We start from the raw sequence: 27781 nt of genomic DNA on the forward strand, positions 1-27781 counted from the left end.
ATGTCTGCAAAATTTCTCTACATAATTGTTTACCCTTGTGCATTTACTACTCACCTCTTAAGAACTTCTTTAATAACTTTTCACTCTCTTATCATCTCTTTATTCCTTTACCTTTTTTCCCAACTTCACATAACTTGATAGCCACATCCAACTTCCTTTTTCTTCAGTTGCTGACCTCTTAACTTGTGTCATCAGTCCTTTTATTGATTCCTTTCCCCACTTCCCCCCCCCCCCAAAAAAAAAAAAGACACATATCCCCCTTGCTTTACAAATTACCTTTTACTTTTCCATGTGGTCATCTCTTTAGGTTCTTTCTTCTTAATACTTTTTCCTCTTTCAAATTTAGTCCTCTCCTTCACTTTTCCTTATATCTTCCAAAGCTTTCTACCCTGAATTCTATTTCTGGTTTTCTTCTTCCCTGATTTCAGTCTCTGGTCTTCTTTATTTTGTGTCCTTTTTATTTTTGAATTAAAAAAAAAAAAGCAATTTCATGATAAAAGGATAACTAATCAAGGATTTTGAAAAGCATGTGTTGTAGTCTCTGAAAGTATTTCCCCCATTAGACTGTAAGGCTTTTGAGAGCAGGGACTATTTGTTTTTTGTCTCTCCTTATATATGTAGTGCTTAATATAATTCCTGGTACGTTGTAGGCCTTTAATAAATTCTTGGGTTACTAAGAAATGTTTCATGTAAAGACAGCATTTTGGAATCATATTGTTTAATATGTTCTTACATTCCAGGAATTATTTTATTTATAAAGGGAAAAACCTTTTAAAATAATTGTACTAGGCTGTTTATATGCCTATTGACTGTGAGCAGATCAAAGGCAGAAAATTCTATAATAGCAAATATGACAGTGTCAGTATAGAAGTAAACTATTAAGAGACTTTGAGATTAAAATCAAATAATGACTTTGATATTGTGTTTATTTGTTTTATTTTTCATATAGGGAAATGCATGTATTAGAAGTTGTCAGTAAGAATTTCCTTATATTTCACTTGAACTATAAGATCTCTTAAAAGACATATTCTTTTTTTTTTTTAAGACATTATTTTCACGGACAATTTAATTTCAATTTATTATTCATAATCATTTACTCTTTCTTCCTCAAAGCTAATTTTATATTGATTTTACAATTTAGTACATTTTAGTAAATGAAAAATCATTGTATAAAATTTCATTTTCAAACAAAAATGTAAGTTTCTTTAACAAAGTAGCTAGATACTAGTTTTATTTTATAGAAGAATTACTGATAAGAGTCTAAGTCCATTGGAGAAATCAGAATTGTACTTTGGTTTGAGTTTTGTTTCATATATATGTGTGTGTGTGTGTGTGTGTATGTGCTTATATGTATACTATATGTATTTATTAAATAAGCTAGTAAATGAATACCTGTATGTATGAAGCAGATAAATTAAGATCCGAGACATGATAGTTGTTTTCAAATATTTGGAGGGTTATAATATGAAAGAGCGTTTAGTCTTTTTCAGACTGGTCCCAGATCCATAACCAGGAGCAAATAAATTGCAAAAGGGTAAATTTAAGTTTGGTATAAAGAAAATAATTTTTTTAACAAAATTTTTTTTTCCAAAGTGGAATAATTGGCTTGTAAAGGTTAAATCCCTCTCTGTAAGTGTTCTGGAAAAAAATGAATGACTGCTTGTTGAGTATATTGTAGAAGAGAATGTTTTTTCAGATATAGGTTGGATTAAATACCTGCGATATTCTCTTATAATTCTGAAATTGTTAGTCTATCTTTCTGACTAGCTGGTTGAGTCTATAGACTAAAATTTGTTCTTGAACTTAAAGTTAATATACTACTGTTCCACTCCACCAAGGACTTAGATGAAAGTCCTATTGAGAAAACAGAAACCAGGGAACAGAACCCTTCACATACTTACTAAATGGGAATAGTAATACTTTGGCTTCTTTGAATAATGTGGTCCAGTCTGTATATTTTTTTTAAATGTTATTGTTAGGGAGATTGTTAGGAAGATTATGTGAGATGTGAGAGCTTTTTAGGATGTCTGAGAAGGCTGTTGTTCAAGATCTCATGCTTAAATTAAGTACCTTTCCACACAAAGCCTAAGACATAGAAAGGTTAAAGGATTTTTGGTAGAATCATTTTTGTCAGTATGTGTCAATCATGACCTGATGAACCCAGGTCTTCTTCTGTTTTGTTTTATCACATTTCTTCTGATATAAGCATCATAATGTTGAAGAAAGGACATTAAAACGAGAATCAGGAAACAGTTCTGTTCTAGTCCTTGCTCTGTCTCCATCTAGCTTTGTGATCTTTGTCAAGTCACCAAATTTAACTGGGCTTCTACATCTGTAAATGAGAAGGTTGGATTAGGAATTTGTAAGGGTTTTTCCAACACTAAAATTTTATTATTATTTGGTTTCATCCCTTCAGATAGGACTAAAAAAAAAATCCACTCAAATGGATTCTGCTAAAAGTAGTAGAGAGCATATTTATCTCAATTGCTCACAAATTTGCGTTTACTTATTGTGTTCCTAATGGCACAAGATATAGTTTGCTTTTTGTTTGTACTTCACTAAGAATTATTTTGGAGACATCTAAAACCTCTTTAATATTCTTCTCAGTAGGTAGGATTTTTCTAGTCTGGTGTCTCGTTACCTTATCCACACTATTCCTGTCTGAACATTCAGCTCCACTCATTAGAATAAACATCTGCTACAAATGTTATTAATGAGATAGATATCAAGGGATCCAGGCAAGCCACTAACCACCTGGGCTAATTGCATTTCTCAATACCAAAACCATAGAGCAGCAAATATAGAAGCTGCCTGAACATATTATAATAATTATTTTATTCATATAGCAATTGCATTTCTATAACATAACCTTTCACAAGTCACTGAGTGCATTTGTTAAAAGTTCATATATCTTTTTCTGTTACTTTGAACATACACTGCTCACCCTTTTAGAACAAAGCCACAGGGCATAATTTTTCATAATGGGAAAATTTTCAATTTGCCTTTCAGATTTACACTATACATCTAACAATATTAGCATAAAACCCTTTCCATAGTACCAGGGGCTTGGCAGCAACAGTTAATATTAAATGCAAAAATTCCATGGAATTTTATAGTTCAGAGCTGTTCAAATTTTAAGAGTCACTCAAGCAGTTTAAGACAACAAACTCTTTAAATGAGAATTGCCTGTTTGAGATAAATAAGCAATATGTTTTTCTCATCTGAAAATGAGAACTAATAGTATTAAACGTTTTTACCGAACATGGGAAAATACTTCAGGGGTGTTTTAAAGACATAAACTATGTCTTATATTTTGTATGTCCCATAGTAGAGCATGTTGAATAAATACTGAAGAACAACAACAGCAGCTATAGCCACAGCAGCAGCAACAACAATAAATCCAGCATTTATATAAGCCCTTTCAGGTTTGTGAGTGCTTTTCAAATATCACCTTATTTTATCCTCACAACTCTGGGAGGTATATATTTCCACCCCAGTTTTATAGTATGAAGCATATAGAGTGACTTGGCTAGTGATAGCCAGCAATTATTTGAACTCAAGTCTTACTGACTCCAGGTTTAGTGATCCACTGTGCCACCTAGCTGTCTAATTTAGCCAACATGTGTTCATTAACTACTCTCCATCCCAGAAAAATCATAGACTTCACTTTTTGAAACAGATATGTTTAGAAAACATCCAACTGACTTTCAGTAATCAGATTATTGTTTTAATAGTGATTTCTAGTGCCTGATACAGTGACTGGCCCAAAACAAATGCAAAATAAATGCTAATTGATAACTTGATTGCCAGGTTGCCGTTAGAGTGATGAATTTTTCATTTAGAGCTATTTTAAAGGACCATCTACTAAATCAGTACTTTCAAACTAACAGAACCAGTATTTTAATAAGAATGCTATTTTAAATGCTTTAGTGGAATTTAGGAGAGGGCATGCAATTTGTAATTCTCATGGAGTTAAGACCGATTTTAACCGGTTTTTTGTTGTTGTTGTTTGTTTTTTGCTGAGGCAGTTGGGGTCAGGGTCACACAGGAAGTCTTAAGTGTCTGAAACCAGATTTGAACTCAGGTCCTACTGACTTTAGGGCTGGTACTCTATTAACTGCGCTACCTAAATGCCCCATAACCTTTAAAAATTTTTTTTAATAGCTTTTTATTTTTAAAATAGATGGAAAGATAGTTTTCAACATTCACTCTTGCAAAACCTTGTGTTCCACAATTTTCTCCCTCCCTTCCTTCCACCTCTCTCTCCTAGACAGCAAGTGATCAAATATATATTAAACATGCTCAATTCTTCTATACGTGTTTCCATACTTATCATGCTGCACAAGAAAAATCAGTCAAAAAGGAGGTGGGAAAAGCAATCAAACAACAACAACAAAAAGTGAAAATACTGTGTTGTGAATCACATTCAGTACCTACGGGTCTCTTTGAATGCAGATGGCTGTCTTTATCACAAGTCTTTTGGGATTGGCCATAGAAGTTGATCATTACATAATCTTGTTGCCATTGTGTACAATGTTCTCTTGGTTCTACTCACTTGATTTAACATCAGTTCATTTAAGTTCCTCCAGGCCTTTCTGAAGTCATTTTGTTGGTTGTTTCTTATAGAATAATAATCTTCCACAACATGCATATACCACAACTTATTCAACCATTCCCCAACTACTGGAATCCACTCACTTTCCAGTTACTTGCCACTGTAAAAAGGACTGCTACAGACATTTTTGCATATGTGAGTTTCTCTTCCCTTTTTTATGATCTGTTTGGGATACAGATTCTCAGTAGTGGCACTGCTGGGTGAAAGGTTATGCACAGTTTGGTAGCCCTTTGGGCAGAATTCCAAATTCCTCTTCAGAATGGCTAGATCATTTCACAGTTCCTCCAAACAGTATATTAATGTCCCAGTTTTCTCACATCTCCTCCAACATTTATCATTATTTTTTCTTGTCATCTTAGCCAATCTGAGAGGCATAGTGTTGGTATTGTCATACCTCAGAGTTGTCTTAATTTGCATTTCTCTAATGAGTAGTGACTTATAGCATTTAGATTCTAACCTTATGTCAGAAACTTACAAGTTATGAAACCAGGGGCAAGCTAAAGATTTCTCATTTGTAAAATAAGGAGAATAGTGGTACAGCCTGTCCCACAGGATTGTTATAAGGATCCAATGAGATAATTGTTTGTAAACTCAAACCTTAAAGTACTAAACATTTACACTATTATTCTTATTTTAAAAGTAATATAAGAATTTAATTTAAATGGTTATATAGGATATTCTTTCATAAAGAGGACAAGGCATTTATAATTCTAAAGATCATATCCTTCTTTAGGACCCTTATAAATTCAGGTTCACTTTCCTCTTCCATTTATTCAGGTATTCTACATAACTTATTAAGTAGTCTTTGCAAATTGCTGTCAGTATAAAATTTATCAGCCATTAATCAATTTAGTGATTTGTCTGTCTCTATGAACCTCAGACAATGTCATATATCATATGATGTTATAAGACCTATACCTGATTTTTTTCTAATTTGCTGGTTGTATAAAGTTTCTACTTTCTTGATATCTTTGTAACAGACTTATCTCTGTGCTATGATGGAAATGTCAGAGAAGAACTTCTTTGGTGGGTAGGTAGGGACAGGATTTAGAATGATAATGAAAAATTTGATCATTTGGAAGTTAATATGCTTGACCATCAAATTGTCTTACAAGGCCCAAAACTTCTACAGACTCTGTATCTTCTGTTTTGTAGACATATATTTCATATCATAAACTTTACTCTTATTCTTAGATTTCTATTTCTTAGAAACTTGTTCTCTTTAATGAAAAAAGCGAAGCTGAATTAGTCTCCTTAGTTCCTACCTTCTGACTTTTCATTTAGAAGATCAACATTAGGAGGACTAAATCACATAATCAGATTAGGATAGATATTTTGGGTGTTCATGCCTGGTTTTAAATTGCTTAGTGTACCCCTGTTTAGGATAATGAGTGATGATATTCATTGCTTCTTTTTCTTGTTAGAGCTTAAATTTTGTTAATTAGTAGTAACAAAATTTGTTGATTTACATACCCATCTGGCTGCCCAGAACGAAGTGGGAGAAGATTAGATCTCTTCATCATTGTTGTTGCATATGCTAGATATTGGTCCAGCAACAAATTAGTGGTGTGAAGTGGGTCAGTTCCTTGAAGAGTAGTATCTGCATACCACTGCATGCTGTTCTCTGTAGAGTATGCTTGCAGAACTCAGAATGCAGGAGACTGAGTCTTGGGTGCAACTATGCTGAATAGGGCTGCCATATCAGCAGTAGTGGGGCCATACTTGAGGATTGCTGATTCTACCTCATTCTTTGTACTGATGAATGATATTTATAGTCTTGCAATGAAGTGTTAGTTTCTGGCACCTCATAATTCAAACTTGAACACTGATTACTTGGTCTGTCAGGTAAATAGAAAACAAGTAAAATATGTTGCTTACCATCCCAAATTCATCAGCAGATGGTTTTATTTAACTATTAGAGATAGGTATAATATCTTATAATGAGGCATGGATAAAGAATCCCAATATAGAATTTAGGATGGAAATGTTAATTACAGTTATCATTTTGAAACATCATAGAGTTTGAAATTTACTGTCTTTCCCATTAACATTTTTTAAATCTGGGGTTCTCTTTGTAGTTAAAATGGTGAACATGTAAGTTAGAGTGACTGAAGTGGCATTTTTTTTCTATGATTATTGCACTGTGTCTCTGTACCTTATTCTTTTGTACCCTAACCATGGCTTAAGTAAGGAATATCTGGGCTCATGTTCATAAAAAGGAGGGAAGGAAGAAGTCAGGGGGAAAAAATGGTCAAATTCAATATTTCTGATGAATTTTTTCTTTTTCCTTGCTGAGGCAATTGGGGTTAACTGACTTGGCCAGGGTCACAGATCTAGAAAGTGTTGTGTCTGAGACTAGATTTGAACTCAGGTCCTCCTGACTTCAGGGCTGGTGCTCTATCCACTGAACCATCTAGCCACCCCATTTCTGATGAATCTTGGTAAAAATAGATTTGAAATTATAGTATTATTTAAGCCTTTCAAATAGATTTGAAATTATAGTATTATTTAAGGCTTTCAAATAGATTTGAAATTATTGTAATGTTTAAGGCTTTCAATATGGATATTACTCAGTTTGAAATTAATTCAATGAAGTTATTTGTAAAATTATTATCTAAAGTTTCTTTGAAATTTAGTATTTTGAATAAGTACTGTATTTCTCACTGATATTTATTATTGAATCTGTTCTGTACTGTGAGTTGAGAAACTTCTGGCTAAGGGCTAATATATTAGTTGAAATAAAATAAGACCATCATAATGTTCTTGTTAAAGATCTCTTGTGAACTTTTTTTTTTTATTGGGGGGGGGGGTGTGTGTGTGTGATGCATGCCTATTCTTGTGCTCTACTCAGATTCCAGATTTAGTGAAAATTATAAAAGGGACAGCTCTAGTTTTTACATATTGTGTTAATGATTATCCTAAAGAACAATCATAGCTACTTCCCTAGATTTCAGTGTTGCATCCAGTTTTACATAGATTAAAATAAAATTATGTATAAAATTATTTACTATGTCAAAGGCAAATGTAAAATGAAATAAATCTGTATAGTATTTCCCTAGATATGGAATGCCTTCTTCTCATAGATTGGATATCTTTAAATTTTAGTTCTTTCTTCTATTTTTTTTTTGGGGGGGGGGGGAAGGAATGAGGCACTGACTTGCCCATGGTCACACATCTGGGAAGTGTTAAGTGCTGAAGCCAGATTTAAACGCAAGTCTCCTGATTCCAGGGTCTATGTTCTATCCATTGCACCCATCTAGCTTCTCCTTTGTATCATTAATGCAAGCCATCTTAAATGCTACCATATTTCATATTTCATCATAGAAATGAATATGAGTAAAGAAGGAAATGGTTTCTGTATAATACTGGAATTACTATATAAATGTAGATTATACAAATTTTGTAATTTTAATTTGTATATTCATTAAAGAAATCTGATAACTTATTGCATTCATGTCATTAGTGTAAATGAGTGCTACTCTGTTATGCTTGGAGGGTTGATAAAGGCACAAGATAATCCTTTTATGGGGATAGCTAATTAATTTTAGAACAACCAATTAAAATAACAAAAAATGGAACTGGTTCATATGGTTCTTTATAAGCATTTAAAAAACTCTAGTTTGTGCTGTGAATAATAATAATAATAATAGTTATAATAATGTATTTAGGTATTATGAAAGCTTTTAGTAGAACAAATTATGTTGATTTAAGTGATATGCTTTAAAATGTGTATCTATACGTTATCTTTGGGGCATTTCTTATTTACTTTTACTAGTAGTTGTGATTTTTTCCTTAGATTTAAATTTGCTGTCTAAAAATTAATATTCTGGGGCAGTTGGATGGCACAGTAGATAGAGCACTGTCTGTGGAGTTAAGAGAGACTGGAGTTCAAATATGGCCTTAGATTCTTAATACTTCCTAGGCTTGTGATCCTGGAAATCATTTAACTCGATTACCTCACAAAAATTAATAATATGTAGAAATTAATATTCTTATAATAAATATAGGCATTTAGTGTTTAGATGTGATAGTATGATATACATCATCACATATTTCATTTTAAAATGCAAAATGGCAGTTTGTCAGTTTTTTTATTTATGCTGAAAGCTTACACAAGTGAACATTTGTTTAAAAAAAAAAGTTCATAAAGAAGTCATAGAGGGGTGGTACAGTGGATAGAGCACTAGCTGTGGAATCAAGAGGGTCTGAATTCAAACGTGGCCTCACACACTTAATACTTTCTAGCTATGTGACTCTGACTGGGCAGGTCATTTAACCCCAATTGCCTCAGGGGGGAAAAAAAAATCTGAGGATTCTGCTAATTTTTTTGTATATGAGATCTTTCATGTGGTAACATTTTGAATCCCCTCTCTTAGCACAGTGCTTTGCACGTAGATTTTTAACAAATATTTGTTGAATGTGAATTGAATTACATAATTCATTAAATGGGTGAACTGAATATTCATCAAAGAAAATAGTGTGTATTGATGGTCAACCAAAGTAGTAATTATATGTGTCTGATATATAAGTTCACTAGGTGGTAGTAGAGTGCCATTTCTAATTCAGGTTGCTTTTGTTAAGAGTAATAGAAGTCTTAATGGTACTCCACCCATTATACATCTAAAATTCCAGACTTATCTATTATTGGATATGTTGGTCAAGACTTAGGTAAGGATTAAAGGGGAAATAAACAACAATAATGAAATATTGAAACTGTTGACAGATTTGATTATGACTTGGAATATTGTAGATGAATTAATGAAATGTCTTTTAAAAAAGATTTCATCTCTTTTTAAAGGCCCTGGCATCTAAGTGCTTATTTTGCTTGCTTGAGGAAATTGAGATTTTCCTATATTGTAACCCAGAAAGCTAAAGTATTTGTCACAGAGTAATAAGAGTCTCTTTTAGGGAGTCTGAAGATTTTTTTATTGCCTTGTTTTTGGCAATTTGAGAAGCAAAGGATCCTGATAGAAATCCTTATTCAGAAATAGACCTTTTCTTTATTAGTATGTATGTAGAAAAGAGAAATTACTTTTTTTGAGCTCTAAAATTTTCATATAGCTGCTTATTTCCTCTTCAAATGTACTGATATTTTGGACAAAAGTTAGGGAAAACAAAATTAGTGACTGGAATTATTTGGCTATTTTGGGTTACCATAATATTTTATTACATTCATTTGCCCAGTTTTTGTAACCCTTTGGTTGATAGACATTTACAAATCTTTTTTCAAATCTTCTCTACAAAAAAAAAAAATGCTACTCTAAATACTGTAATGCATATAGGGCTTTCATTTTGTCTTTGATTTTAATGGCATATATGCCTAGGGATATGTACCAAAGAGTGTGAATATTTAATAACTTTCTTCATATAATTTCCGATTATTTTCTAGAATGGTTGGATCAATTCACAGCTCTATCAACAATATTTTAGTTTTCTTGTCTTTCCATCAAAGTAGTTGTCATAAGTTTATATACAGTTTGCGTTCTGCCTTACCTCATTTGTCAGAGTGTCTTTCTGTATTTCCCTTTATGATTAATATTTATCATTTTTATGTTGGTATAATATTACCAAAGAAAACTTGTGTGGGAGCAGTAATGTAAGGGATATCATCAGAGAGGTATTGTGATGGTTTTGGTGGGAAAGTAAGGGATAGACTATGGACAACTTGTCTGACTCATTATTTACCCGTAGCAATAGGAAGGCTCCTAGTGTATTCGGTGAACTATTTGAAAATGCTATGTGTGTGATACTACAGTTGTTTGTTGCAGGTTTAAAAACAGCAAAATTTCCGATGGTTATGAGAGTGATTGAAGTAGTATTTTAGTAATATATTTGACACTTTTTTTTATTCTATAATTTTTGTTAAGCCTATCAGCAATTCTAACTTTAATTATTATTATTATTTTGACCTGGGGCAAGGCTTTTTCTACATTTGATTTTAGTTTATGACATTTATAGTGCTAAAAGAAGAATAGCAATATAGTTTCTACATTATATACAATAGCAATTACATGTGTTGTGTATTCATATTTTCCCTTGTTACTAAATCTCATAAAGCTGCTTCAGAACATGAAAATATTTTAGGCTAGGGATTTATTTTTAGTGTGACTGTGTTCAAAAAATATGTTACTAGACAGATTGAGAGATACACCTGCTTTAATTTCTTCAATTCTGATTTTGAATTATTATTTGCTATTTCTAAATCTAAATCTAAATAACAAAGGTATTTAGGTAATTAAATAGCTATCTAATATCTCTTGCCATTAATGATTGGTGTCAGGCATTGTAATAAATTTGAATAAATGCGTAATGATTGTTTAACCTACATATGGAAACCAACAAAAATTTTAAACTAGTTTCATAGTATTGATAACTAAAAGGAACTTTTGAGACTTTTCAGTTCAACTTCCTCATTTTACAGATGAAAAAACTGGGGCAATAAGAGGTTAAGTAACTTGCTCAAGTATACACATATGGATATCTGAGGGAGGATTCAAATTCAGGTTTTCCCAACTTTAAGTTCAGTGCTCTATCCATACTATGCCACCTTTCCATTTTATCTTTTGCTATAAATGGAAGGCATTGTTTTGTTATTTTTAAAAAATATATATTTATTGATTATCTTATGAAGAAGGCCTGTTTAACAGAAAAAGGGGAAGATTGTTTTTGGAAATTAAGTACTTTGTATATGTGTATGTTTGTATGCATATTGTTTATTTTTTTGTGAACTTGACATTAACAAACATGAACATTTATATAAAGAACAGAACATGAAGATTATATTCAACAATAATAATTATAGTAATATTAGTTCAAATTTATTTATCACTTATTACAGGCACTGTGCTAAGCACTTTTCAAATATTTATTTCTCACAATTAGCCTCTAGGTTTTCCTATTTTACAATTAGTGACTTGATCAGGGTGGCAGTATTTGAATTCAAATCTTTCCTACTTTGGACTCAGCACTCTACTATACTAATTTGCTGGAAATGAAGAACTCAGTACAGAAATGTTGTATTATATACAACATATACACAATGCAGGAGATCATGTATCTTAGCAAAATGGAAATCAGGATAGAGAATCTGAAAATTTTTATATAAGTAATTAGAATGAGATGAAATATAGTGTAAGACAGAATGACAGAAGATTTAGTGGAAATGGAAAAAAAATTCAGAAAACAATTCTTAAAATAAGGAAGGAAATAATACAAATAAACTCGTTTGTTTTCTCAGACAAATAAAGGAAACTTAAAATTTATTGGGATTCCAGAGAATAATATTAAAAAAGAAAAGACTCATACTGTATTTTCAGGAAGTTGTATAGAAAACTTTCTAGGAGACATAAAATAAAACATTTGGAGATGAAGTTTATTATAATTTTAACAAAGAAAAATTGAGAATTCAACTCACCTGGTCAGTCCTGTCAAAATTTGAAACAGCTATAAAGAAAACATTATTCAGAAGTAAGACACCACTTCATAGAATGCATATTAAGGTTTTTCAATAAAATATAAAAACAGATGCTACCTTGTCACTACCTTTGTAATGTTAGGGAAATCACTTAATCTTTTTAGGCCTAAACTTCTCTAAATTCAAATTTAAGTGATTGGATAAAGTTCTAGCTTTCAACTTTTTAGCTTTAAGATTGAATAAACTAGGGCATTTCATATATTAAGATTAAAAAAAAATCAGTTTCCCAAGAAATCTAATGATAAATAAATAGCAAAATAGTTAGACAAACATTTAAAAATCACCATTTCATGGATAAAAAATATCTACATTTCAGAGAAAAAAAATGTCGGGAGTTAAATGCTTAGAACATTAAATAGCTTTTTCATTGTAACTAAAAACTTACTGGTATAATGTAAGAGCTTCACCAGGTGATAAAATAGTCACAATATCACATTGATTGAATTCCTAAATGATACAATTAGACTTGGGGGGCGGGGGGGAGGCAAATGCAATAAAAACTAAAAGAAATAGAAATGTATACTTGTAAGGGCTGTGAAGCAGAGGGGAAAAAAGTAGTTGTTGATGGATTCATTGAGTTTAAAAGTTATGATTAGTAATAAATATAGTAATTCTTATAAAGTGCTCTTTTTTAGTTTGATTTAGGGATTAAGTTTTTGGTTTTGGAAAAACAATGAACTTGCTGATTTTAAACACACACACACACACACAAATAACAAATAGCTTGTTGTTCATTGTTCAGTTGCTTTAGTTGTATCTAATTCTTTATGACCCTATTTGGGGTTTTGTTGGCCAAGATACTAGAGTGATTTGTCATTTCTTTCTACATTTCCTTTTATAGACAGACTAGAAGAAATTAAGCAAACAGGATTAAGTGATTTGCCCAGGATCATCCAACTATTAAGTATGTGTGAGACCACATTTTGAACTCTGGAAGATGAGTTTTGTTGATTCTAGGTCTGGCCCTTTATTCTCTGTACCATCTAACTGTTCCAATTAGCTATCAATAACCTGATTTGGTTCCGATCATATTTCAGACATTTATTCTTTGTCTAACTCTGGGGAGATCACTTAATCTCTTTGTGCCTCTTTTGATTCATGTGTAAAATGAAAGATTCAGACTGTTAGCTCTCCATGGTGCCTTTCAGTTTTAACTCTATTACATTGTAATCTAATCTCCATTTTTCAATAGATATATAATATCACTGATATGATTGCCCATTCATTGGTACCTATTCCATCCCATTTGTATAGTCTTCTTTGATTCTTTAGATTTTTCACATGGTCAGTGTATCCCCTCAAAGTGCTAGAGGCCTCCTTACTTTAGATCAGAGGTCCTTAATTCAGGATCTGAAATTTGGTTTGTTTCTTTTCTATCATAATTGAAGTTCAATATAATTATTTTCCCTTATAATCCTGTGTACTTCATTTTGTGCATTTAAAGACATTACACTCACTAACTTGCCAAAGATGTCCATTACACAAAACATGGTTAAGTCATTTTATTTTTTTAAGCATTCCTTTGAAATAGTAAGACGGTTTGGTATTTAACTTGTATCATCACTTCATTAGCCTATAGAACATGATAAAATATTTTTAAAGGGAAAATTTTCTTTTAAGAAGCAGTAGAAAGTGAGAAATTAATATTGGATCTTGAAATCCTTTAATGTGTGGAATATAAATGACATTTTTTTTGTAGAAGACTTGCACATAAAAAGATTTATGTAACCTACGCATGATCATATCTTTTACTCATTAGAGGCAGAATTCAAATCTAATGTCTCCCTTAGCTTGAAACCTGGGTCTGTTCTCATTATACTATCCTGCCCCTCTGAAAATATAGTCATAGACCGTAATACAATAAAAATGGAAGGAAATAATGATAATATTAACAAAAAGTGCAAGTCTATTATATTAAGATTGGACTGGATCCATTTCAACTTTAAATCTCTGATCCAATGATCTAACATGGAAACTAAAAATATTATTGGGTATTGTATAGGTTCAAAATGAAATTAACAAAATTTCAGATTAGCTTAACAGTACAGTTAATGTTTGACAAATCTATGGTATGTAGCCAGTGTTATATGAATTTCCATAGTATTGAATCTAGTTTTGAACTCTGGAATCTCCTAACTTTGTAACCCATTCTGCCTTTCTGAAATTGATGAACATATTTAATAATATAATACACTCAAATTGACAAATAGGAAAATAGAAAACCTATGTCAGTGAGTTTTAGAATACATCTCAGATCATTCGTGAACTTCCTTAAGATAGACATTAGAATCAGATGTATTAACAAGTGAATTCTTCCAGAGGATCAAAAAAACAGGTAGTCAATATTATGTAGAATGTTTCTAATTTTTTTAATATTTTTATTTTCCTCAGTTACATGTAAAACAATTTTTTACATTTGTTTTTAAAACTTTAGTTCCAGATTCTCTCCTTCTTCCCCATCCCCCAGTTCCTTTTGAAAAGGCACGTGTGAAGTTATATAAAACATTTCTGTAAAAGTCATGTTCTAAAAGAAAAACATGGATCTCCCTTAGTGCCCAAAAAAAAATCTCAAGAAGAAAAAAGTGTTTTTAAATCTGTATTCAGACATAACCATTATTTTACTCTGAGTATGGATAGTCCTTCAAAGTTATCTTGGATCATTGTATTGCTGAGAATAGCATACCCATTCAGAGCTGATCATCTCACAACTTTGCTCTTACTATGTACACGGTACATTTTACTTTGCTTGGGTTCATGAAAGACTTTCTGAGTTTTTCTGAAACCTTCCAGCTCATCTTTTTTTTTTATAGATTTTATAGAATTTCATAATCATATACCACTTTTTATTTAGCCATTCTCCAGTTGATGGACATGTCCTCAATGTCTAATTCTTTACCCTGAGAAAAGAATCTCTTGTATTGCTTGTGTATTGCTAGATCAAAGGATATGCATGATTTCATACCCCTTTGGGATAGTTCATATCTTTTGATCATTTATCAATTGGGGAATGGCTCTTTTTTTTTTATTTTTTTTAATAAATTTGACTCAATGCCCTATGCCTCTGAGAAATGAATGCCTTCATTAGAGAAACTTGTTTCAAAATTATTTTTATAATTACTATTACTATTTCCTACCTTTTATTCTATTTTCTCTTTTAGTCTATCTCTCCTTCTTATTACCCTCCCCCCTTCTTGTATTCCTTTCTCTTCTTACTTTCCTGCAAAGTAAGAGATTTTTATACCCATATTGAGTGTTTCAGTTATTTCCTTTTTGAGCCAATTCTGATGAAAATAAGGATTGCACATTCCCTCTCCCTTCCCTTTACCTTCTTCCCCTACACTTTCTTGACTCTTTTGTGGCAAATAATCTATACCATTCCACTTTTCCCTTTCATTTTCTCCCAGGTCATTCCTCTGTCATTTTTAATTGAAATTTATTAAAAGATATTATCCCTTCATTTTCAATTCACATCTGTGCCCTTAGTCTTATATATGCTCCTTCTAACTACCATAATAATGTGAAATTTCTTATGCGTTAAAAATATCATTCCATGTAGGAATGTAAATAGGTACATTTTGTTAAGTCCCTTATTTCCCTTTCCTGATTACTTATTAATATTTATATTGAGTCCTGTTTTTGAAAATCAGATTTTCTATTCAGTTTTGGCCTTTTCATCATGAGTGCTTGAAAATCCTTTACATCATTTAATGTTTACTTTCCCCCTGAAGGATTATACACAGTTTTGTTGGGTATGTGATTCTTGGTTATAATCCTAGCTCCATTGCTCTCTGGAATATCATATTCCAAGCCCTCTGATCCTTTATTATTGAAGTTGCTAAGTCTTATTCTGATTATAGCTCCATTGTTTCTGAATACTTAAAATATTTTCTCCTTGATCTGGGAATTGCAGAATTTGACCGTAATACTCCTGGAAGTTTTCATCTTGCGGTCTCTTTCAGGAGGTGCTTGGGGTATTCTTTCATTTTCTTTTTTACCCTCTGGTTTTAGACTGTCAGGACAGTTTTCCCAGATAATTTCTTGAAAGATGATGTCTTAAGAGAATCTTTTGATTATGATTTTCAGATAGACAAATAATTTTAAAATTATTTCTCCTGGATCTGTTTTCCAGGTCATTTATGTTTTTCCAATGAGATATTTCATATTGTTTTCTATTTTTTTGTACTTTTGGTTTTTTTTTTTTTAATTGTATCATGATTTCTCACAAAGTTATTAGCTTCCATTTGCTCAATTCTAATTTTTAAGGAATTATTTTCCTCAGTGAGCTTTTGTACCTCCTTTGGCCAGTTTTGCTTTTTAAGGCATTCTTCTACTCATCTTTTTGTAATAACTTTTGCATCACTCTCATTTCTCTTCTCAATTATTTATCTCTTTTACTTGATTTTTCAAGATCTCTTTTTGAGCTGAGCCTAATTCTTATTTAGGCTTTAGATGTAAGAGCTTTGAGTTTATCATCTTTTGAGTGTGCATTTTGATCTTCCTTATCACCATAGTAGCTTTCTATGGTCGGATTCTTTGTCTGTTCTTTGCTCATTTTCCCAACCCAATGCTCATCTTTTAATTCTTTATTAAAATTGGCCTTTGTTTCCAAGAGAAATGGTGTAGTGTTCCTTACTTCAGGGGTTTTTGTAACTCTTTTTAGGTATCCTTCTAAGTACCCACTTCTACCCAGATCTGAGATGGGCAAAACAACAGCGTCTTCCCACAATATCATAAAAAAAGCCTCTCCAATCTCTCTCTGACCAACCTTTCGGCCTTCACTTCTGTGTTGAGATCTGCAGAAACTACTGCTGTCACTGTGGTTGTTGTGGTTGTGGTTGCCATTTTCATAGTTGCCTTTTCTATGTTCTTATTCTATGCTTTTAAATATTCCAAAATAATGAAGAAATGTTTCCATATATTCCTGTAAATTCTTTCTTCAACATGAAATAGCTCATCACTTGTCAAAAAATTCACATAACAAAGAGGGAGGAGAGCTCTGCAGTGACTGGAGATTAGACAAAATTAGAATGCAGAACTTTTTTTGTTCAAAGTCTGACTATATGTATCTGTAAAAGAATGTTTGGTTGATAGGTTGTTGACTTTGTGTTCTAAGAGGACCAAAATGACATAACTAAGTTGAGGTCATGAGAACAATGTTTCTGACTGGCTAATCAGATCCATATAAGCATTTATTTATTAAATGCTACTTGTGTACCAAGCATTGTGCTAAATGTGGGGGAGGAAGGAATTGGGAAGGAAGAAAAGGGATAAAAAAGCAAAAACCAGAAATGATACTTAATAGTTGATTTCTTTATCTTTTATTTTTCCACTGCTTTTCTCAAACTCATTTGAGAAAATTTGAATTGAATGAGTAAATTTAGATTCTATCAGTTCAAAATTCTTTTGTCTATAATGCTTATTTTCTATTAATTGATAAAGTATTGTGTAATTTTGATAAATTGTTGTCATATCTATGAATGTGTCAGTCAAAATATTTTATTGCAGAAATTACACTATCATCAAGTTAGTTTATGGAGTAGAATAAAGTACAGTACTTCAGTGTGTTCTAAATTTTGTTATAATTAATTAGTAATTTTGTTACTTTTGTGAAATTTCCTTATGTAGGTTCTAAGAAGAATCCTCTTTATTTTGAATTCTTCTAAGTAGCAAATTACATAGTGATTTTAGCATAATTTTATTTTACATATTTCTGTCATTGTGCCTATTTGTTAATTTTGGCTGATAATATTGATACTTGATTTAAGAATGATTAGAACTAACATATATTGTAAGCATGAACCAAGTTATGATTTTATTAGTTTTGTCTTTTAATCTGTATAATTAAAATTTTATTTGAGGAAAAAGTATTCATTTTATTTGCTTTATGTCTACTTTCTAATTTTATATTTCATTTAGAAAGTGCACTTATTCTCATTTATCAAATTATTTAATGGTGTTTTATCATGGTCAGTTTAATGATGTATTAATTAGGGTTTTTTATTTCTTTTAAAGACCTAATACAAATATTATACTATATCTTCAAGCAGGTTGAAAATATTTTCTGAGAGCATAATGTTTTAATTACAGTTTAGTTTTTAATGTTGAACCTTGATATCAGTAAATTAGGTGTTTTAAAAAAAATTTGATAGAAGTAAAAATCATAAGGCAAAAAGTAGTTGGCAGAACTAAAACTTAAATGTGATATTGTATGTAGCTTTCATGAAAGTAAAGGACTTGAGTATAGCGTAAAATCATGTGTCATTTGTATTTTTTCCACATGGAAAATCACAAGAGTATCACATCATAGATATTCTGTCATAGAATTTCTTGGAATATCATTGAAATTAAGAGTAATAAAATTTATTGGTGCTTAGAGTAATGTACCCTGTGCTCTTGTGCTTATAGGGAAGCATTGTATCATTATAAGCTCTTGTACTTATAGGGAAGCAAGTACTGACATTCAGATCAATAACATTGACATATTTCTTAAGGAGACACAAAGTTGTTTAATTGTTCACAGAGACTCAGTTTGTCTCATGAACCACTTTAATTATAATTTTACCACCTTTGCTATATCAATTGTTATGATCCATGTTTTCATCATAACAAAAATAAGGGAACAGTAGACTGGACAGTGAATTAGATTTTGTATAGCTATTTAAACATTTGCCAATTTCTGTTATTTAATTGTTGTTGATACCTGATTTTGGACCTCTAAAAGTCATTGTTGGAAAAGAGGTACTGTTAAGAGTGCAAAAAAGTAAACTGAATTGAGACAGTGTAGTGTTTCCAGATTGCAAGGCCAAGAGGCTTTCATGGTTTAAAGCAAATTTTTAACTCATCTGCTAAATGTTTTATTACTAAAAAACCTTACTGTTTAAAAATTCTATAAACAAACCCAGAAAAAAATCCCTAATTCCATGATGATTTCTCTCTCTCTTTCTTGTTTCTTGTTTTTTCAAACTTTGTTGACTCCTGGGCTAAGGGTGTTGAATCTGTGGAGAAAAGAAGTGGTCCATGCTAGAGATTTTAGTATATAGTTTGGGCAGGAAAACACTGATGTGGAATGATCATTAGATGGAGAATTATTTCATTTAACACATGAATTTTATTTCAGTGCACTGAATATAGTTCAGGATACTATGCAAGTGTAGTTAGACAGCACATAGTCCCTGTTTCTAGCTCTCCTGGAGTTCATGCAGTCCACTAGGTGGAATAAAACACAAGCACAGCTCTCTGTAATATACAATATTGCAAAACAATGTGGCATATATGGGCTATGGGATAAAGACCCTTCCATCATGGAAAATCAGAGTCTGTGAATTATTGCATTAAATTTAGGTTTTAAAGGATGATTAAAAAAAATTTTTTTTTTTACATGTCATTATGTAATAACAAAAAAGATGAAAGTGCTGTGCTTTGATCCACATACAATCTCCATAGTTCTCTCTCTGGATGCATTTAACTCTTTCCATCACACGTCTATTGGTTTCGCTTTGAATCACTATATTGTTGAGAAGAGCCAAATCATCACATTTGATCATCACATAATCTTGTTATTACCGTGTACAGTGTTCTCCTGGTTCTGCTCACTTCACTCAGCATTAATTCATGTAGATCTTTTTAGACTTTTCTGAAATCAGTCTCATCATTTTTTATATCCACATACCATAACTTATTCAGCCATTTCCCACTCAATATCCACTCACTGGGCATCCACTTAATATCCCGAGAAAAAGATTTTCTAAGTTTTCAGTGGAATAACTTGAGATTTTGTAATAATACTGTCTAGCATTTATACTGGAATAATGTAAATAAAATTTGGTATATACATTTTCAAAATATATTATAGGTTGAATACATTACAAATTACAAATACTTCCCAGAGCACCAATTTTTAATGTAATAGGATTTTTTTTTTTTTTTTTTTTTTTTTTTTTTTTTTGTCAGAGGAGTTACTATTAAGTGAACACAAAATTTCTCAGCTGCATCCTCTTGGGTTACTGTGGCTGAAGGTAGAAAGTCATTTCTAATTTTCTTCAGAGAATATCTTGACAATGGAGATTGGAATAATCAACAGTCAGTAAACATTTATTAATGCTTAATGGCCTGCTATCTGCTAGACACTGCTAAGTATGGGATACAAATCCTACCCTCTCCCTCTGCTGGGGGGGGAGGGAGGGGGAAAGACAGTCTCTTTTCTCAAGGAACTTTCAAGACAGTACAGAGAAAAGTGAAGAATGTGAGTACCAGATGGACAGGAGCATGGTAGAGAAGTCACAGGTGACCACAGTAGTGCAGCTGGGTGAGAAATGAAGAGAATATGAGCTCAGCTCCCTACTTAAATAGAGATTTTGGTCTTCATAGCCCCACCCTTCCCTCAGAAGGTAGTTAGTTATGAGGTGGAGTACCAAAGTTAAAGAGACCTTTCAGGATGATGGTTTTCCCCAAAAAAGAGCTTCCTGGAGCATGGTAGAGAAGTCAGATATCCCAGAGTACTGCAGCCAGAAAAGAAACCAAAAATCATTCTCAGCTGGGCTCCCTCCTAAAATGGAAATTTTGGAGTTCATGACTCTAGGTTTCAATCAAAATAGAAATTCCTTCTCTTTCTATCCTGTTTTTTCACTCTTTAGTCTTTGCACTTTAGTTGCAGAACTGAAATTAGTTGCAGAATAGTCAGTAGAAAAAGTAAAAGGGAAATGTGGTGTTTTAAAATGTCAGGGTACCTTTTGTTTCAAAGAAAGACCTGGCAGTTTCTCTGCATGACAGTTCCTAAATACTATGTCCTTCATAACTCTTTTTTTTTAAAGCATCTCTGTCACCTCATCTAAACAGAGGGATTAGTTTTCTACATGAATATTAAAATTAGGTCATTTAATGTCTTGCAAGAATATAGTTGATAATTTTTGTTCACGTGTATCTAAGCTAGTATGTCTTAAAAAAAACAACATAACACTTGGTATTGGCTAAAATAACATCTGTTTTGTGTTAAAATATTGGTATGACTCTTCAGAAGTAGTTTTTAGTAGTTATTTAGCAAAACAAATTATTGCTGCAAATGTAAGACAATCTGAATTAATATGTCATAGAAGAAATTTGATGTTGAGGATAAAATGAAATTCCTACAACTCATTTTAAAAAAATCTATTCTAGATGTTAAAGATTGTGTTTGCAAGTTACATTATGTTCTTGAGAAATATTATCTTTTCCATTGATATAATTTGTAGATTCATTATTTTTATATTACTTTAACCTGTTTGTGTTAAAAATTTAATCAAGTCAAATCTGTTGGTTTAATCTAAACAACTTTTATTTTTAAATTTTCCTTATTATTATAAATTTGACAAGCATCAACAATCACAATTATTTTATTTAAAAAGAACAGAAAAAAGAATTGTATATAAAGCTATCAATATGTTATTACTTACAACTTCTTTTTTAATGCCACACTTCTAATACTGAAACACTTGTCAGTGTTTTCTTCTGAACTATTTTCTTGTGTTTTTAATGTTCTTTTTTTGCCTTTAAAAAATCATTCTCATAAGTCTTATTCTCAAACAGAAAATTAAAGCTGTTGCTTATGAGTGTAGTCAAGTAAAACAAATCCAACTATTAGCTTGCATGACCAAAATACTTCTGAAAATGTATACCTCCTTCAGCATCTCTAGTTGATCACACTGCAAAGAGATGCAAAGCATGATTCATCATCAGTTTTCTGGAGTTCTAGCTGATTTTTGCATTGAGTTCTTAAATCTTTCAAGCTTATTTTCCCTTTCAGTACTATATAGTTGTGTCAAATATCATTCTTTGTCTTCACTTTGCTTTAATTGATAGAAATTCTCAAATTTCTCTGAATCTTTTTCATAATTTCTTTTTGTTTTATGATGATATACCATTATATTTATGTACCATAATCTGTTCAGTTCATCCCCAAATTGCTAGGTGCCCAGTTTATTTTCAGTTCTTTGTGTACCCAAAAATGTTTCTATAAACATTTTGTACTTATGGATCCTTTCCCACTTTAGTTGATTTCTCTGGAAGCATGTGCTTAGTGCAGTAGCAGTATTACAGGGTTAAAGAATATACACATCTTAAATACTTGGTTTTTTTTTTTTTTTCTTTTTCCCCCAGAATGGTCCATTAATTTGTAGATCTACTACTGTAACTTATTTAACATGTATAGGACTGCTTGCCATCTGGGGGAGAGGGTGAATGGAGGGAGGGGAAAAATCGGAACAGAAGTGAGTGCAAGGAATAATGTTGTAAAAAATTACCCTGGCATAGGTTCTGTCAATAAAAAGTTATTAAAAAAAAATTGTAGATCTACAGCATTACATTAATCTCTCTGTCCTTCTCCAGCCCCGCTCATAGCTGTCATTTTTTTTTTTTTAAATCTTCTTTATCAGTCTGATAAGTACAACTTAAGAGTTGTTTTAAATTTGTGTTTCTTTAATTAGTGACTTGGAACATTTTTTTCAGATGGTTGTTAGTACCTTTTTTTTCCCCTTTGAAATCTGTCAGCCTCTGTGTGAACATGTCTGTCTAGTGATCCATCTGTCATACTTGTTTGACCAGTTATTTATCAAGGAATGGCTCTTATATTTCTATATTTATAGAAATTCTCAAAAACTATTGGATAGCAGATCTCTATCAGAGGAATTTATTGCAAAGATTTTTTAAATCAACTTTTCTTTTTTTAATTTTATGTTCATTACTAAGCAAAAAATGTCTTTTTTTTAATCTTGGTCATTGTGATTCCAGGTATGTTATAATAGGATGTTATTAACATCTTGTAGAGTGTTTTTTTTTTTTTTTTTTTTTTTTAAAGGGTGTTATAACACTTCTTAAATAATTTTTACCACTTCATTTTCAGGTATATGATGTTGATTGATGGCACAAATGAAGTTTTTATGATAGATAGAGATAATTCAGTCTTTCATGTGTCAAATTTGGAATTCCCCTTCCGTAAAGATCTTCGCATTCATTTGTCTAATACACTTTTGGATGGGGTAAGTTATACTTAACATTTCCTTTGAAATACTGCTGGTTTTCTTAATTTGTATCTTTAGTAGTCAGTAGTAGTCATAATAATGTGTAATAATTAAAAAGATGACATACAGAGAAACTCAAGATTTGCTAAAACCATTTCTAGGATACATATACTTTGAGCATTAGTGATGGTTGTTTAAGAGGGAGCTGATGACTTAATATTTGAAAATACAGGTATTGAATTAGGACTTGGTACTTGAGCTATGTAAACAATATGTACATAAACAATATACACACTTACTAGCCAATATCCAATAGATAAGTGATCAAGAACAAACAGCTCCCAAAAGAATTGCAAATTCTTAACCATATGAAAGAAGGCTGAAGGCTTCAAAATCACTAACAAGAGAAATACTAATCTAAGCAGTCTTGAACTTTCACCTTGTACTCAGCAAACTGATAAAGATGGAAATATTCAGTGTTGGAGAGATTGTGGGGGGAAAATAAGCACACTAGTGCAGTGGTGTTAAATTCAGATAGAAATGGATCTTTGCAGGTTAGATATGAATGTAAAAAACTACAAATTGATATTTTATATGTGTGTGTATGTATGTTGTATTTTTTGTTGTTAAACATTTGTCAATTACATTTTAATCTAATTCAGACTATATTTTTGAGTTTGACCCCTTGTTTACCTAGTGCGTTGTTGTTAAAGCAGTGAATTAAAAAGTTAGAAATATTGTCACAGGATATTTTCTTGACTTTCCAATGATAAGGTTTAGATTTAGGGAACCAAAATGAGATTAGGGTTTCTGGTGTTCAGAGAGTTAAATGATAAAGTCTAGAGGCAGGTTTGGGGTTCAGGGAATCAAATGGAGAGGTTGGCTCCTCTGCACCCCCTTGGGATTTGGTGCAAGGGTAGGGAATTTTGGGGAACCCACTTCTGGCAGTGCAGGGATTCTCTGTAAAGGAATTTACAGATCTGAAAACCTAGATTGATAAAAGAGGTTTATTATGGGGGTTGGAAATAAGGTTAGAAATCCTGACAGAGAGGCATAAAATCTGGTTAGGGAAATAGGTGAGGGTAAAGAGAGGATAGCACTGGAAAAGAATATTCCAGTGGACAAGAGGCTTCTTGGCATTGCAAGCATGGCATAGCTGGCATGTTTGGAACCTCTGCAAAGAGAGGATTTTAGTTTGGCTTTTTAATATTGAGTGTTCTAGTGGGGGCTGGGAGAGCCCAAGTTGGCTCAGACCTAGTGGGGTCTATTTCTATTGGAATTCAAAGGGGTGCTTTTTGACCAGGATTTGTTTTTTTTTTTTTTTTTTTTTTTTTTTTTTTATTTAATAGCCTTTAATTTACATGATATATACATGGGTAACTTTACAGCATTAACAATTGCCAAACCTCTTGTTCCAATTTTTCACCTCTTACCCCCCACCCCCACCCCCTCCCCTAAATGGCAGGATGACCAGTAGATGTTAAATATATTAAAATATAACTTAGATACACAATAAGTATACATGACCAAAACATTATTTTGCTGTACAAAAAGAATCAGACTCTGAATTATTGTACAATTAGCTTGTGAAGGAAATCAAAGATGCAGGTGTGCATAAATATAGGGACTGGGAATTCAATGTAATGGTTTTTAGTCATCTCCCAGAGTTCTTTTTCTGGGTATAGTTAGTTCAGTTCATTACTGCTCCATTAGAAATGATTTGGTTGATCTTGTTGCTGAGGATGGCCTGATCCATCAGGACTGGTCATCATCTAGTATTGTTGTTGAAGTATATAATGATCTCCTGTTGACCAGGATTTGTAATTGAATCAAAGGCTGTGGAATCCTGGAAAGACAACTTGTCTGGGGAGGATATGCCTCAGCCAGGAGGGGCTGGGAATCTGAAAGGAATCATGTATCAATAGGAAATGCAGTTTCTTAAAGGGATTACAACCCACTTCACCACTACTGCTTAGATATCATAGTTAATTGTGACATAAAAATGTATAGTTTTGAAATTAAGCTTAATCTTATCTAGATGGGAAAATAAATGTAAGCAGCTAAGTATACTGATAAAAAGGAATTTTATTCATAGGATAGAAAAGTAGCTTCTTCCCTTCCCTTTTAATCATAAAGAGAAAAATTGTACAATGTAAAATTAATGTTTGAATTAAATTATAATAAATGAAAGTAAAGCTGTTTTGGACTATAATTCTTTTTCTGTAATTTAAAAGTAATACAAAGAATTTTAAATCTGACCAATTAAAAGTAATGCAAGATCGTGAAATTTGTTTTGCCTCTTGAGAAAATTTTTTTATTGTGTATGAGAATGAAAAGTTCAAATTATGATTCTATTCCCTTTTGTAATATGTGTGGATGAACGTTTTACCTATATTTTCTATTATATTATATATGATCAGCTAATTAGTTGGCAAAAGGAATTTATACCTGGAATAAAAGTTACTGTTATGCCATTTTTAATACATTACTAATTATTAACTAAGGAAAGGTTTTGAAAATTTTCTGAATAGTTGCTAAACTAATTTAATTTACTAAACTTATTGTCAATAGTTGTAATTGATTAACAAACAAATGTTTGTCAGAAACATGATTTTAAATAGATACTAAGTGCTATCAAATTGATTATCTGCTTTAATAAGCATTGTAGAAAGAATGGGTAATTGCCATCTACAGATAATTAAAAATTAATTTTTATTATTAGTTTTAAACTATTACTTTAGCTCTCATCCCAAATATGAACAAATCATCTGTCAGAGTTGCTAAAAAATATTAGTTAATTAACAAATGTTTTTCTGAGTTAGAACTTGTGGGTAGTCACTGAAGATACAGATTAAATTGAGCAATGGGAGTTCCATATTCAAATCTAATCTTGGACTTTTTTGCTTGTGAATACTAGTGAGGATTTAGAAATGAAGGACAATGGTCTTTGCAACAGGATTACCAGAAGAAATACAATGTCAATCATAGAGGTGTGGGTGAGAGATGAGGGATAAATGATATTTGAAGGGGGAGTAGATACCAAGCTCTATTCTCAATAGAACCCTTATGTTGTTGTTTGTTATCATTTTCACAGGACTAGTGACATTTTGTGTAATGTTTGGGCTTACTTGTGATTTGGATTTAGGTGTGGCAGAATTGCTCAGTCATCATTCTCTCTCTTCCTGAATCATTAAATTCCAGTATACTACCTTTCTGCTCTCCTAGAGTTGTGATTTTTATAGTAGATTGCTAAAGAAATTTGTTCATAGATTGGCTGTATGATGGGGGAGAAGAACTCTTAAATTGGATTGTTGACCAAAATGTTATTTCCTTGTTTGGTTGTCCTTTGGGTCTTAGTCCCTGCACTTTATGGGTACCTTTTTTTCTCCTTACAGATTCCTCTATCCTTTTCATTTAATAAGATCATAATCAGGAGAAAAGAGAAGGGAGGATCTACCAAGAACAAGTGGTAGCCGTTCAAACTCCCAAATTATGAGAGGAAATCATTCATTTTAAATGGGTTTATGAATTTTCTGGATTATGGGCAATAGTAGCAGCAAGGCATCATTTATAGCTTGGAGAGTCAGGATAACAGAAGATGGAAAATGGATGTAAAAAGGAAGGTGGAAGTACTTAATATCTCCTGCTCTCTTCCTAAAAACCAGAGAGGAAATGGCTTTTTATTTTAAAAAATGGGGTATCTTCCTAGAGTATTTCACTAGAGATTCATTTTAATTGTTATTCTTATTTTAAAATGCAAATATATTAGTTAACTTTATTGATCAACCATATTTTACTGTGAATTAATTTCAGTAGACTGGCCTAATTCTGAGATTTGTGGCAATAGGAATTTTGATTTGAGATGTATGGGAAAGAAGTAATTTTGAAATGTAAGAAACTTCTGGAGAGGCTAGACCTGTAGTAGTATGCTAAAATGTGGCAAGGCTTTGGACAACTTAAAGGCACTGGATTTTAGTTGGGAAAAAGCTCGGAAATATGAGTGAAGAAAAGGAAAAAAATAGTAAAAGGGCATCAAAGACAGAATTCTACTGCTTTGAAATTTTACATCAGGTGCAAATAGTAGTCACCAACATGTTCCTGAAAATCATCTTTGAGCAGACTTTGTCACCCAAATTGTAGTTTGTCAAATGGCTAGTATACTGTGTAAGAGTATACCTTGCAAGTTGAAATATTGTATATATTCTCCAAATTTAGTACATTTTAATCACTTATAACTAGCCTTAGTAAAGACCAACAGCATAAAGGCGATTTTTTTTTTTTTTTTTTTGTATACGTGTAAAATAATCAGTACACCTGTCTTTGTCAGTAAACATTATGGAAAGACATTAATCATTTCTTGTTGTGTAGACTGATTTGAAAGCATGTCATAAGCATCTAGCACTTCCCATGTATAACTCTAAATGCTGATGCTGTCTTATAACAGATGTCACTGAAATAATAAAAAAATTTAAAAAAAAATCTCCCACACATTCAAATTTTAGAGATCTAAAGCAAAGAACACTAGCAGATGTCAATTATATATTTTTGATTCATTAGTCATGCGATAAATATTCAAATTGACAAGTAGGAGAAAGGTGTAGTAAAGATAGAGAACTGGCCTAAACCTTGAAGACCCAGTGGATCAAATCTTGTCTCTAACCTATGTTTTAAGATATATATAATGTTAACGTGTGGTTTTCT

At 31.9% G+C, this 27781-nt stretch overlaps 1 protein-coding gene across 3 annotated transcripts in view; it reads left to right on the plus strand.

Moving 5' to 3' along the window:
* Positions 1 to 27781, plus strand: part of RNGTT (RNA guanylyltransferase and 5'-phosphatase) — a 368631-nt gene that overhangs the window by 96627 nt on the left and 244223 nt on the right. For all 3 annotated transcript variants that reach the window (XM_031964539.1, XM_031964538.1, XM_031964537.1), the window contains exon 9: positions 22963 to 23098. In XM_031964539.1, coding sequence (XP_031820399.1) covers positions 22963 to 23098 — 136 coding nt within the window. The remainder of the gene's footprint in view (positions 1 to 22962; positions 23099 to 27781) is intronic.

This window comes from Sarcophilus harrisii, chromosome 4 (assembly GCF_902635505.1).
Source record: "Sarcophilus harrisii chromosome 4, mSarHar1.11, whole genome shotgun sequence".
NCBI classification, from domain to species: Eukaryota; Metazoa; Chordata; class Mammalia; order Dasyuromorphia; family Dasyuridae; genus Sarcophilus; species Sarcophilus harrisii.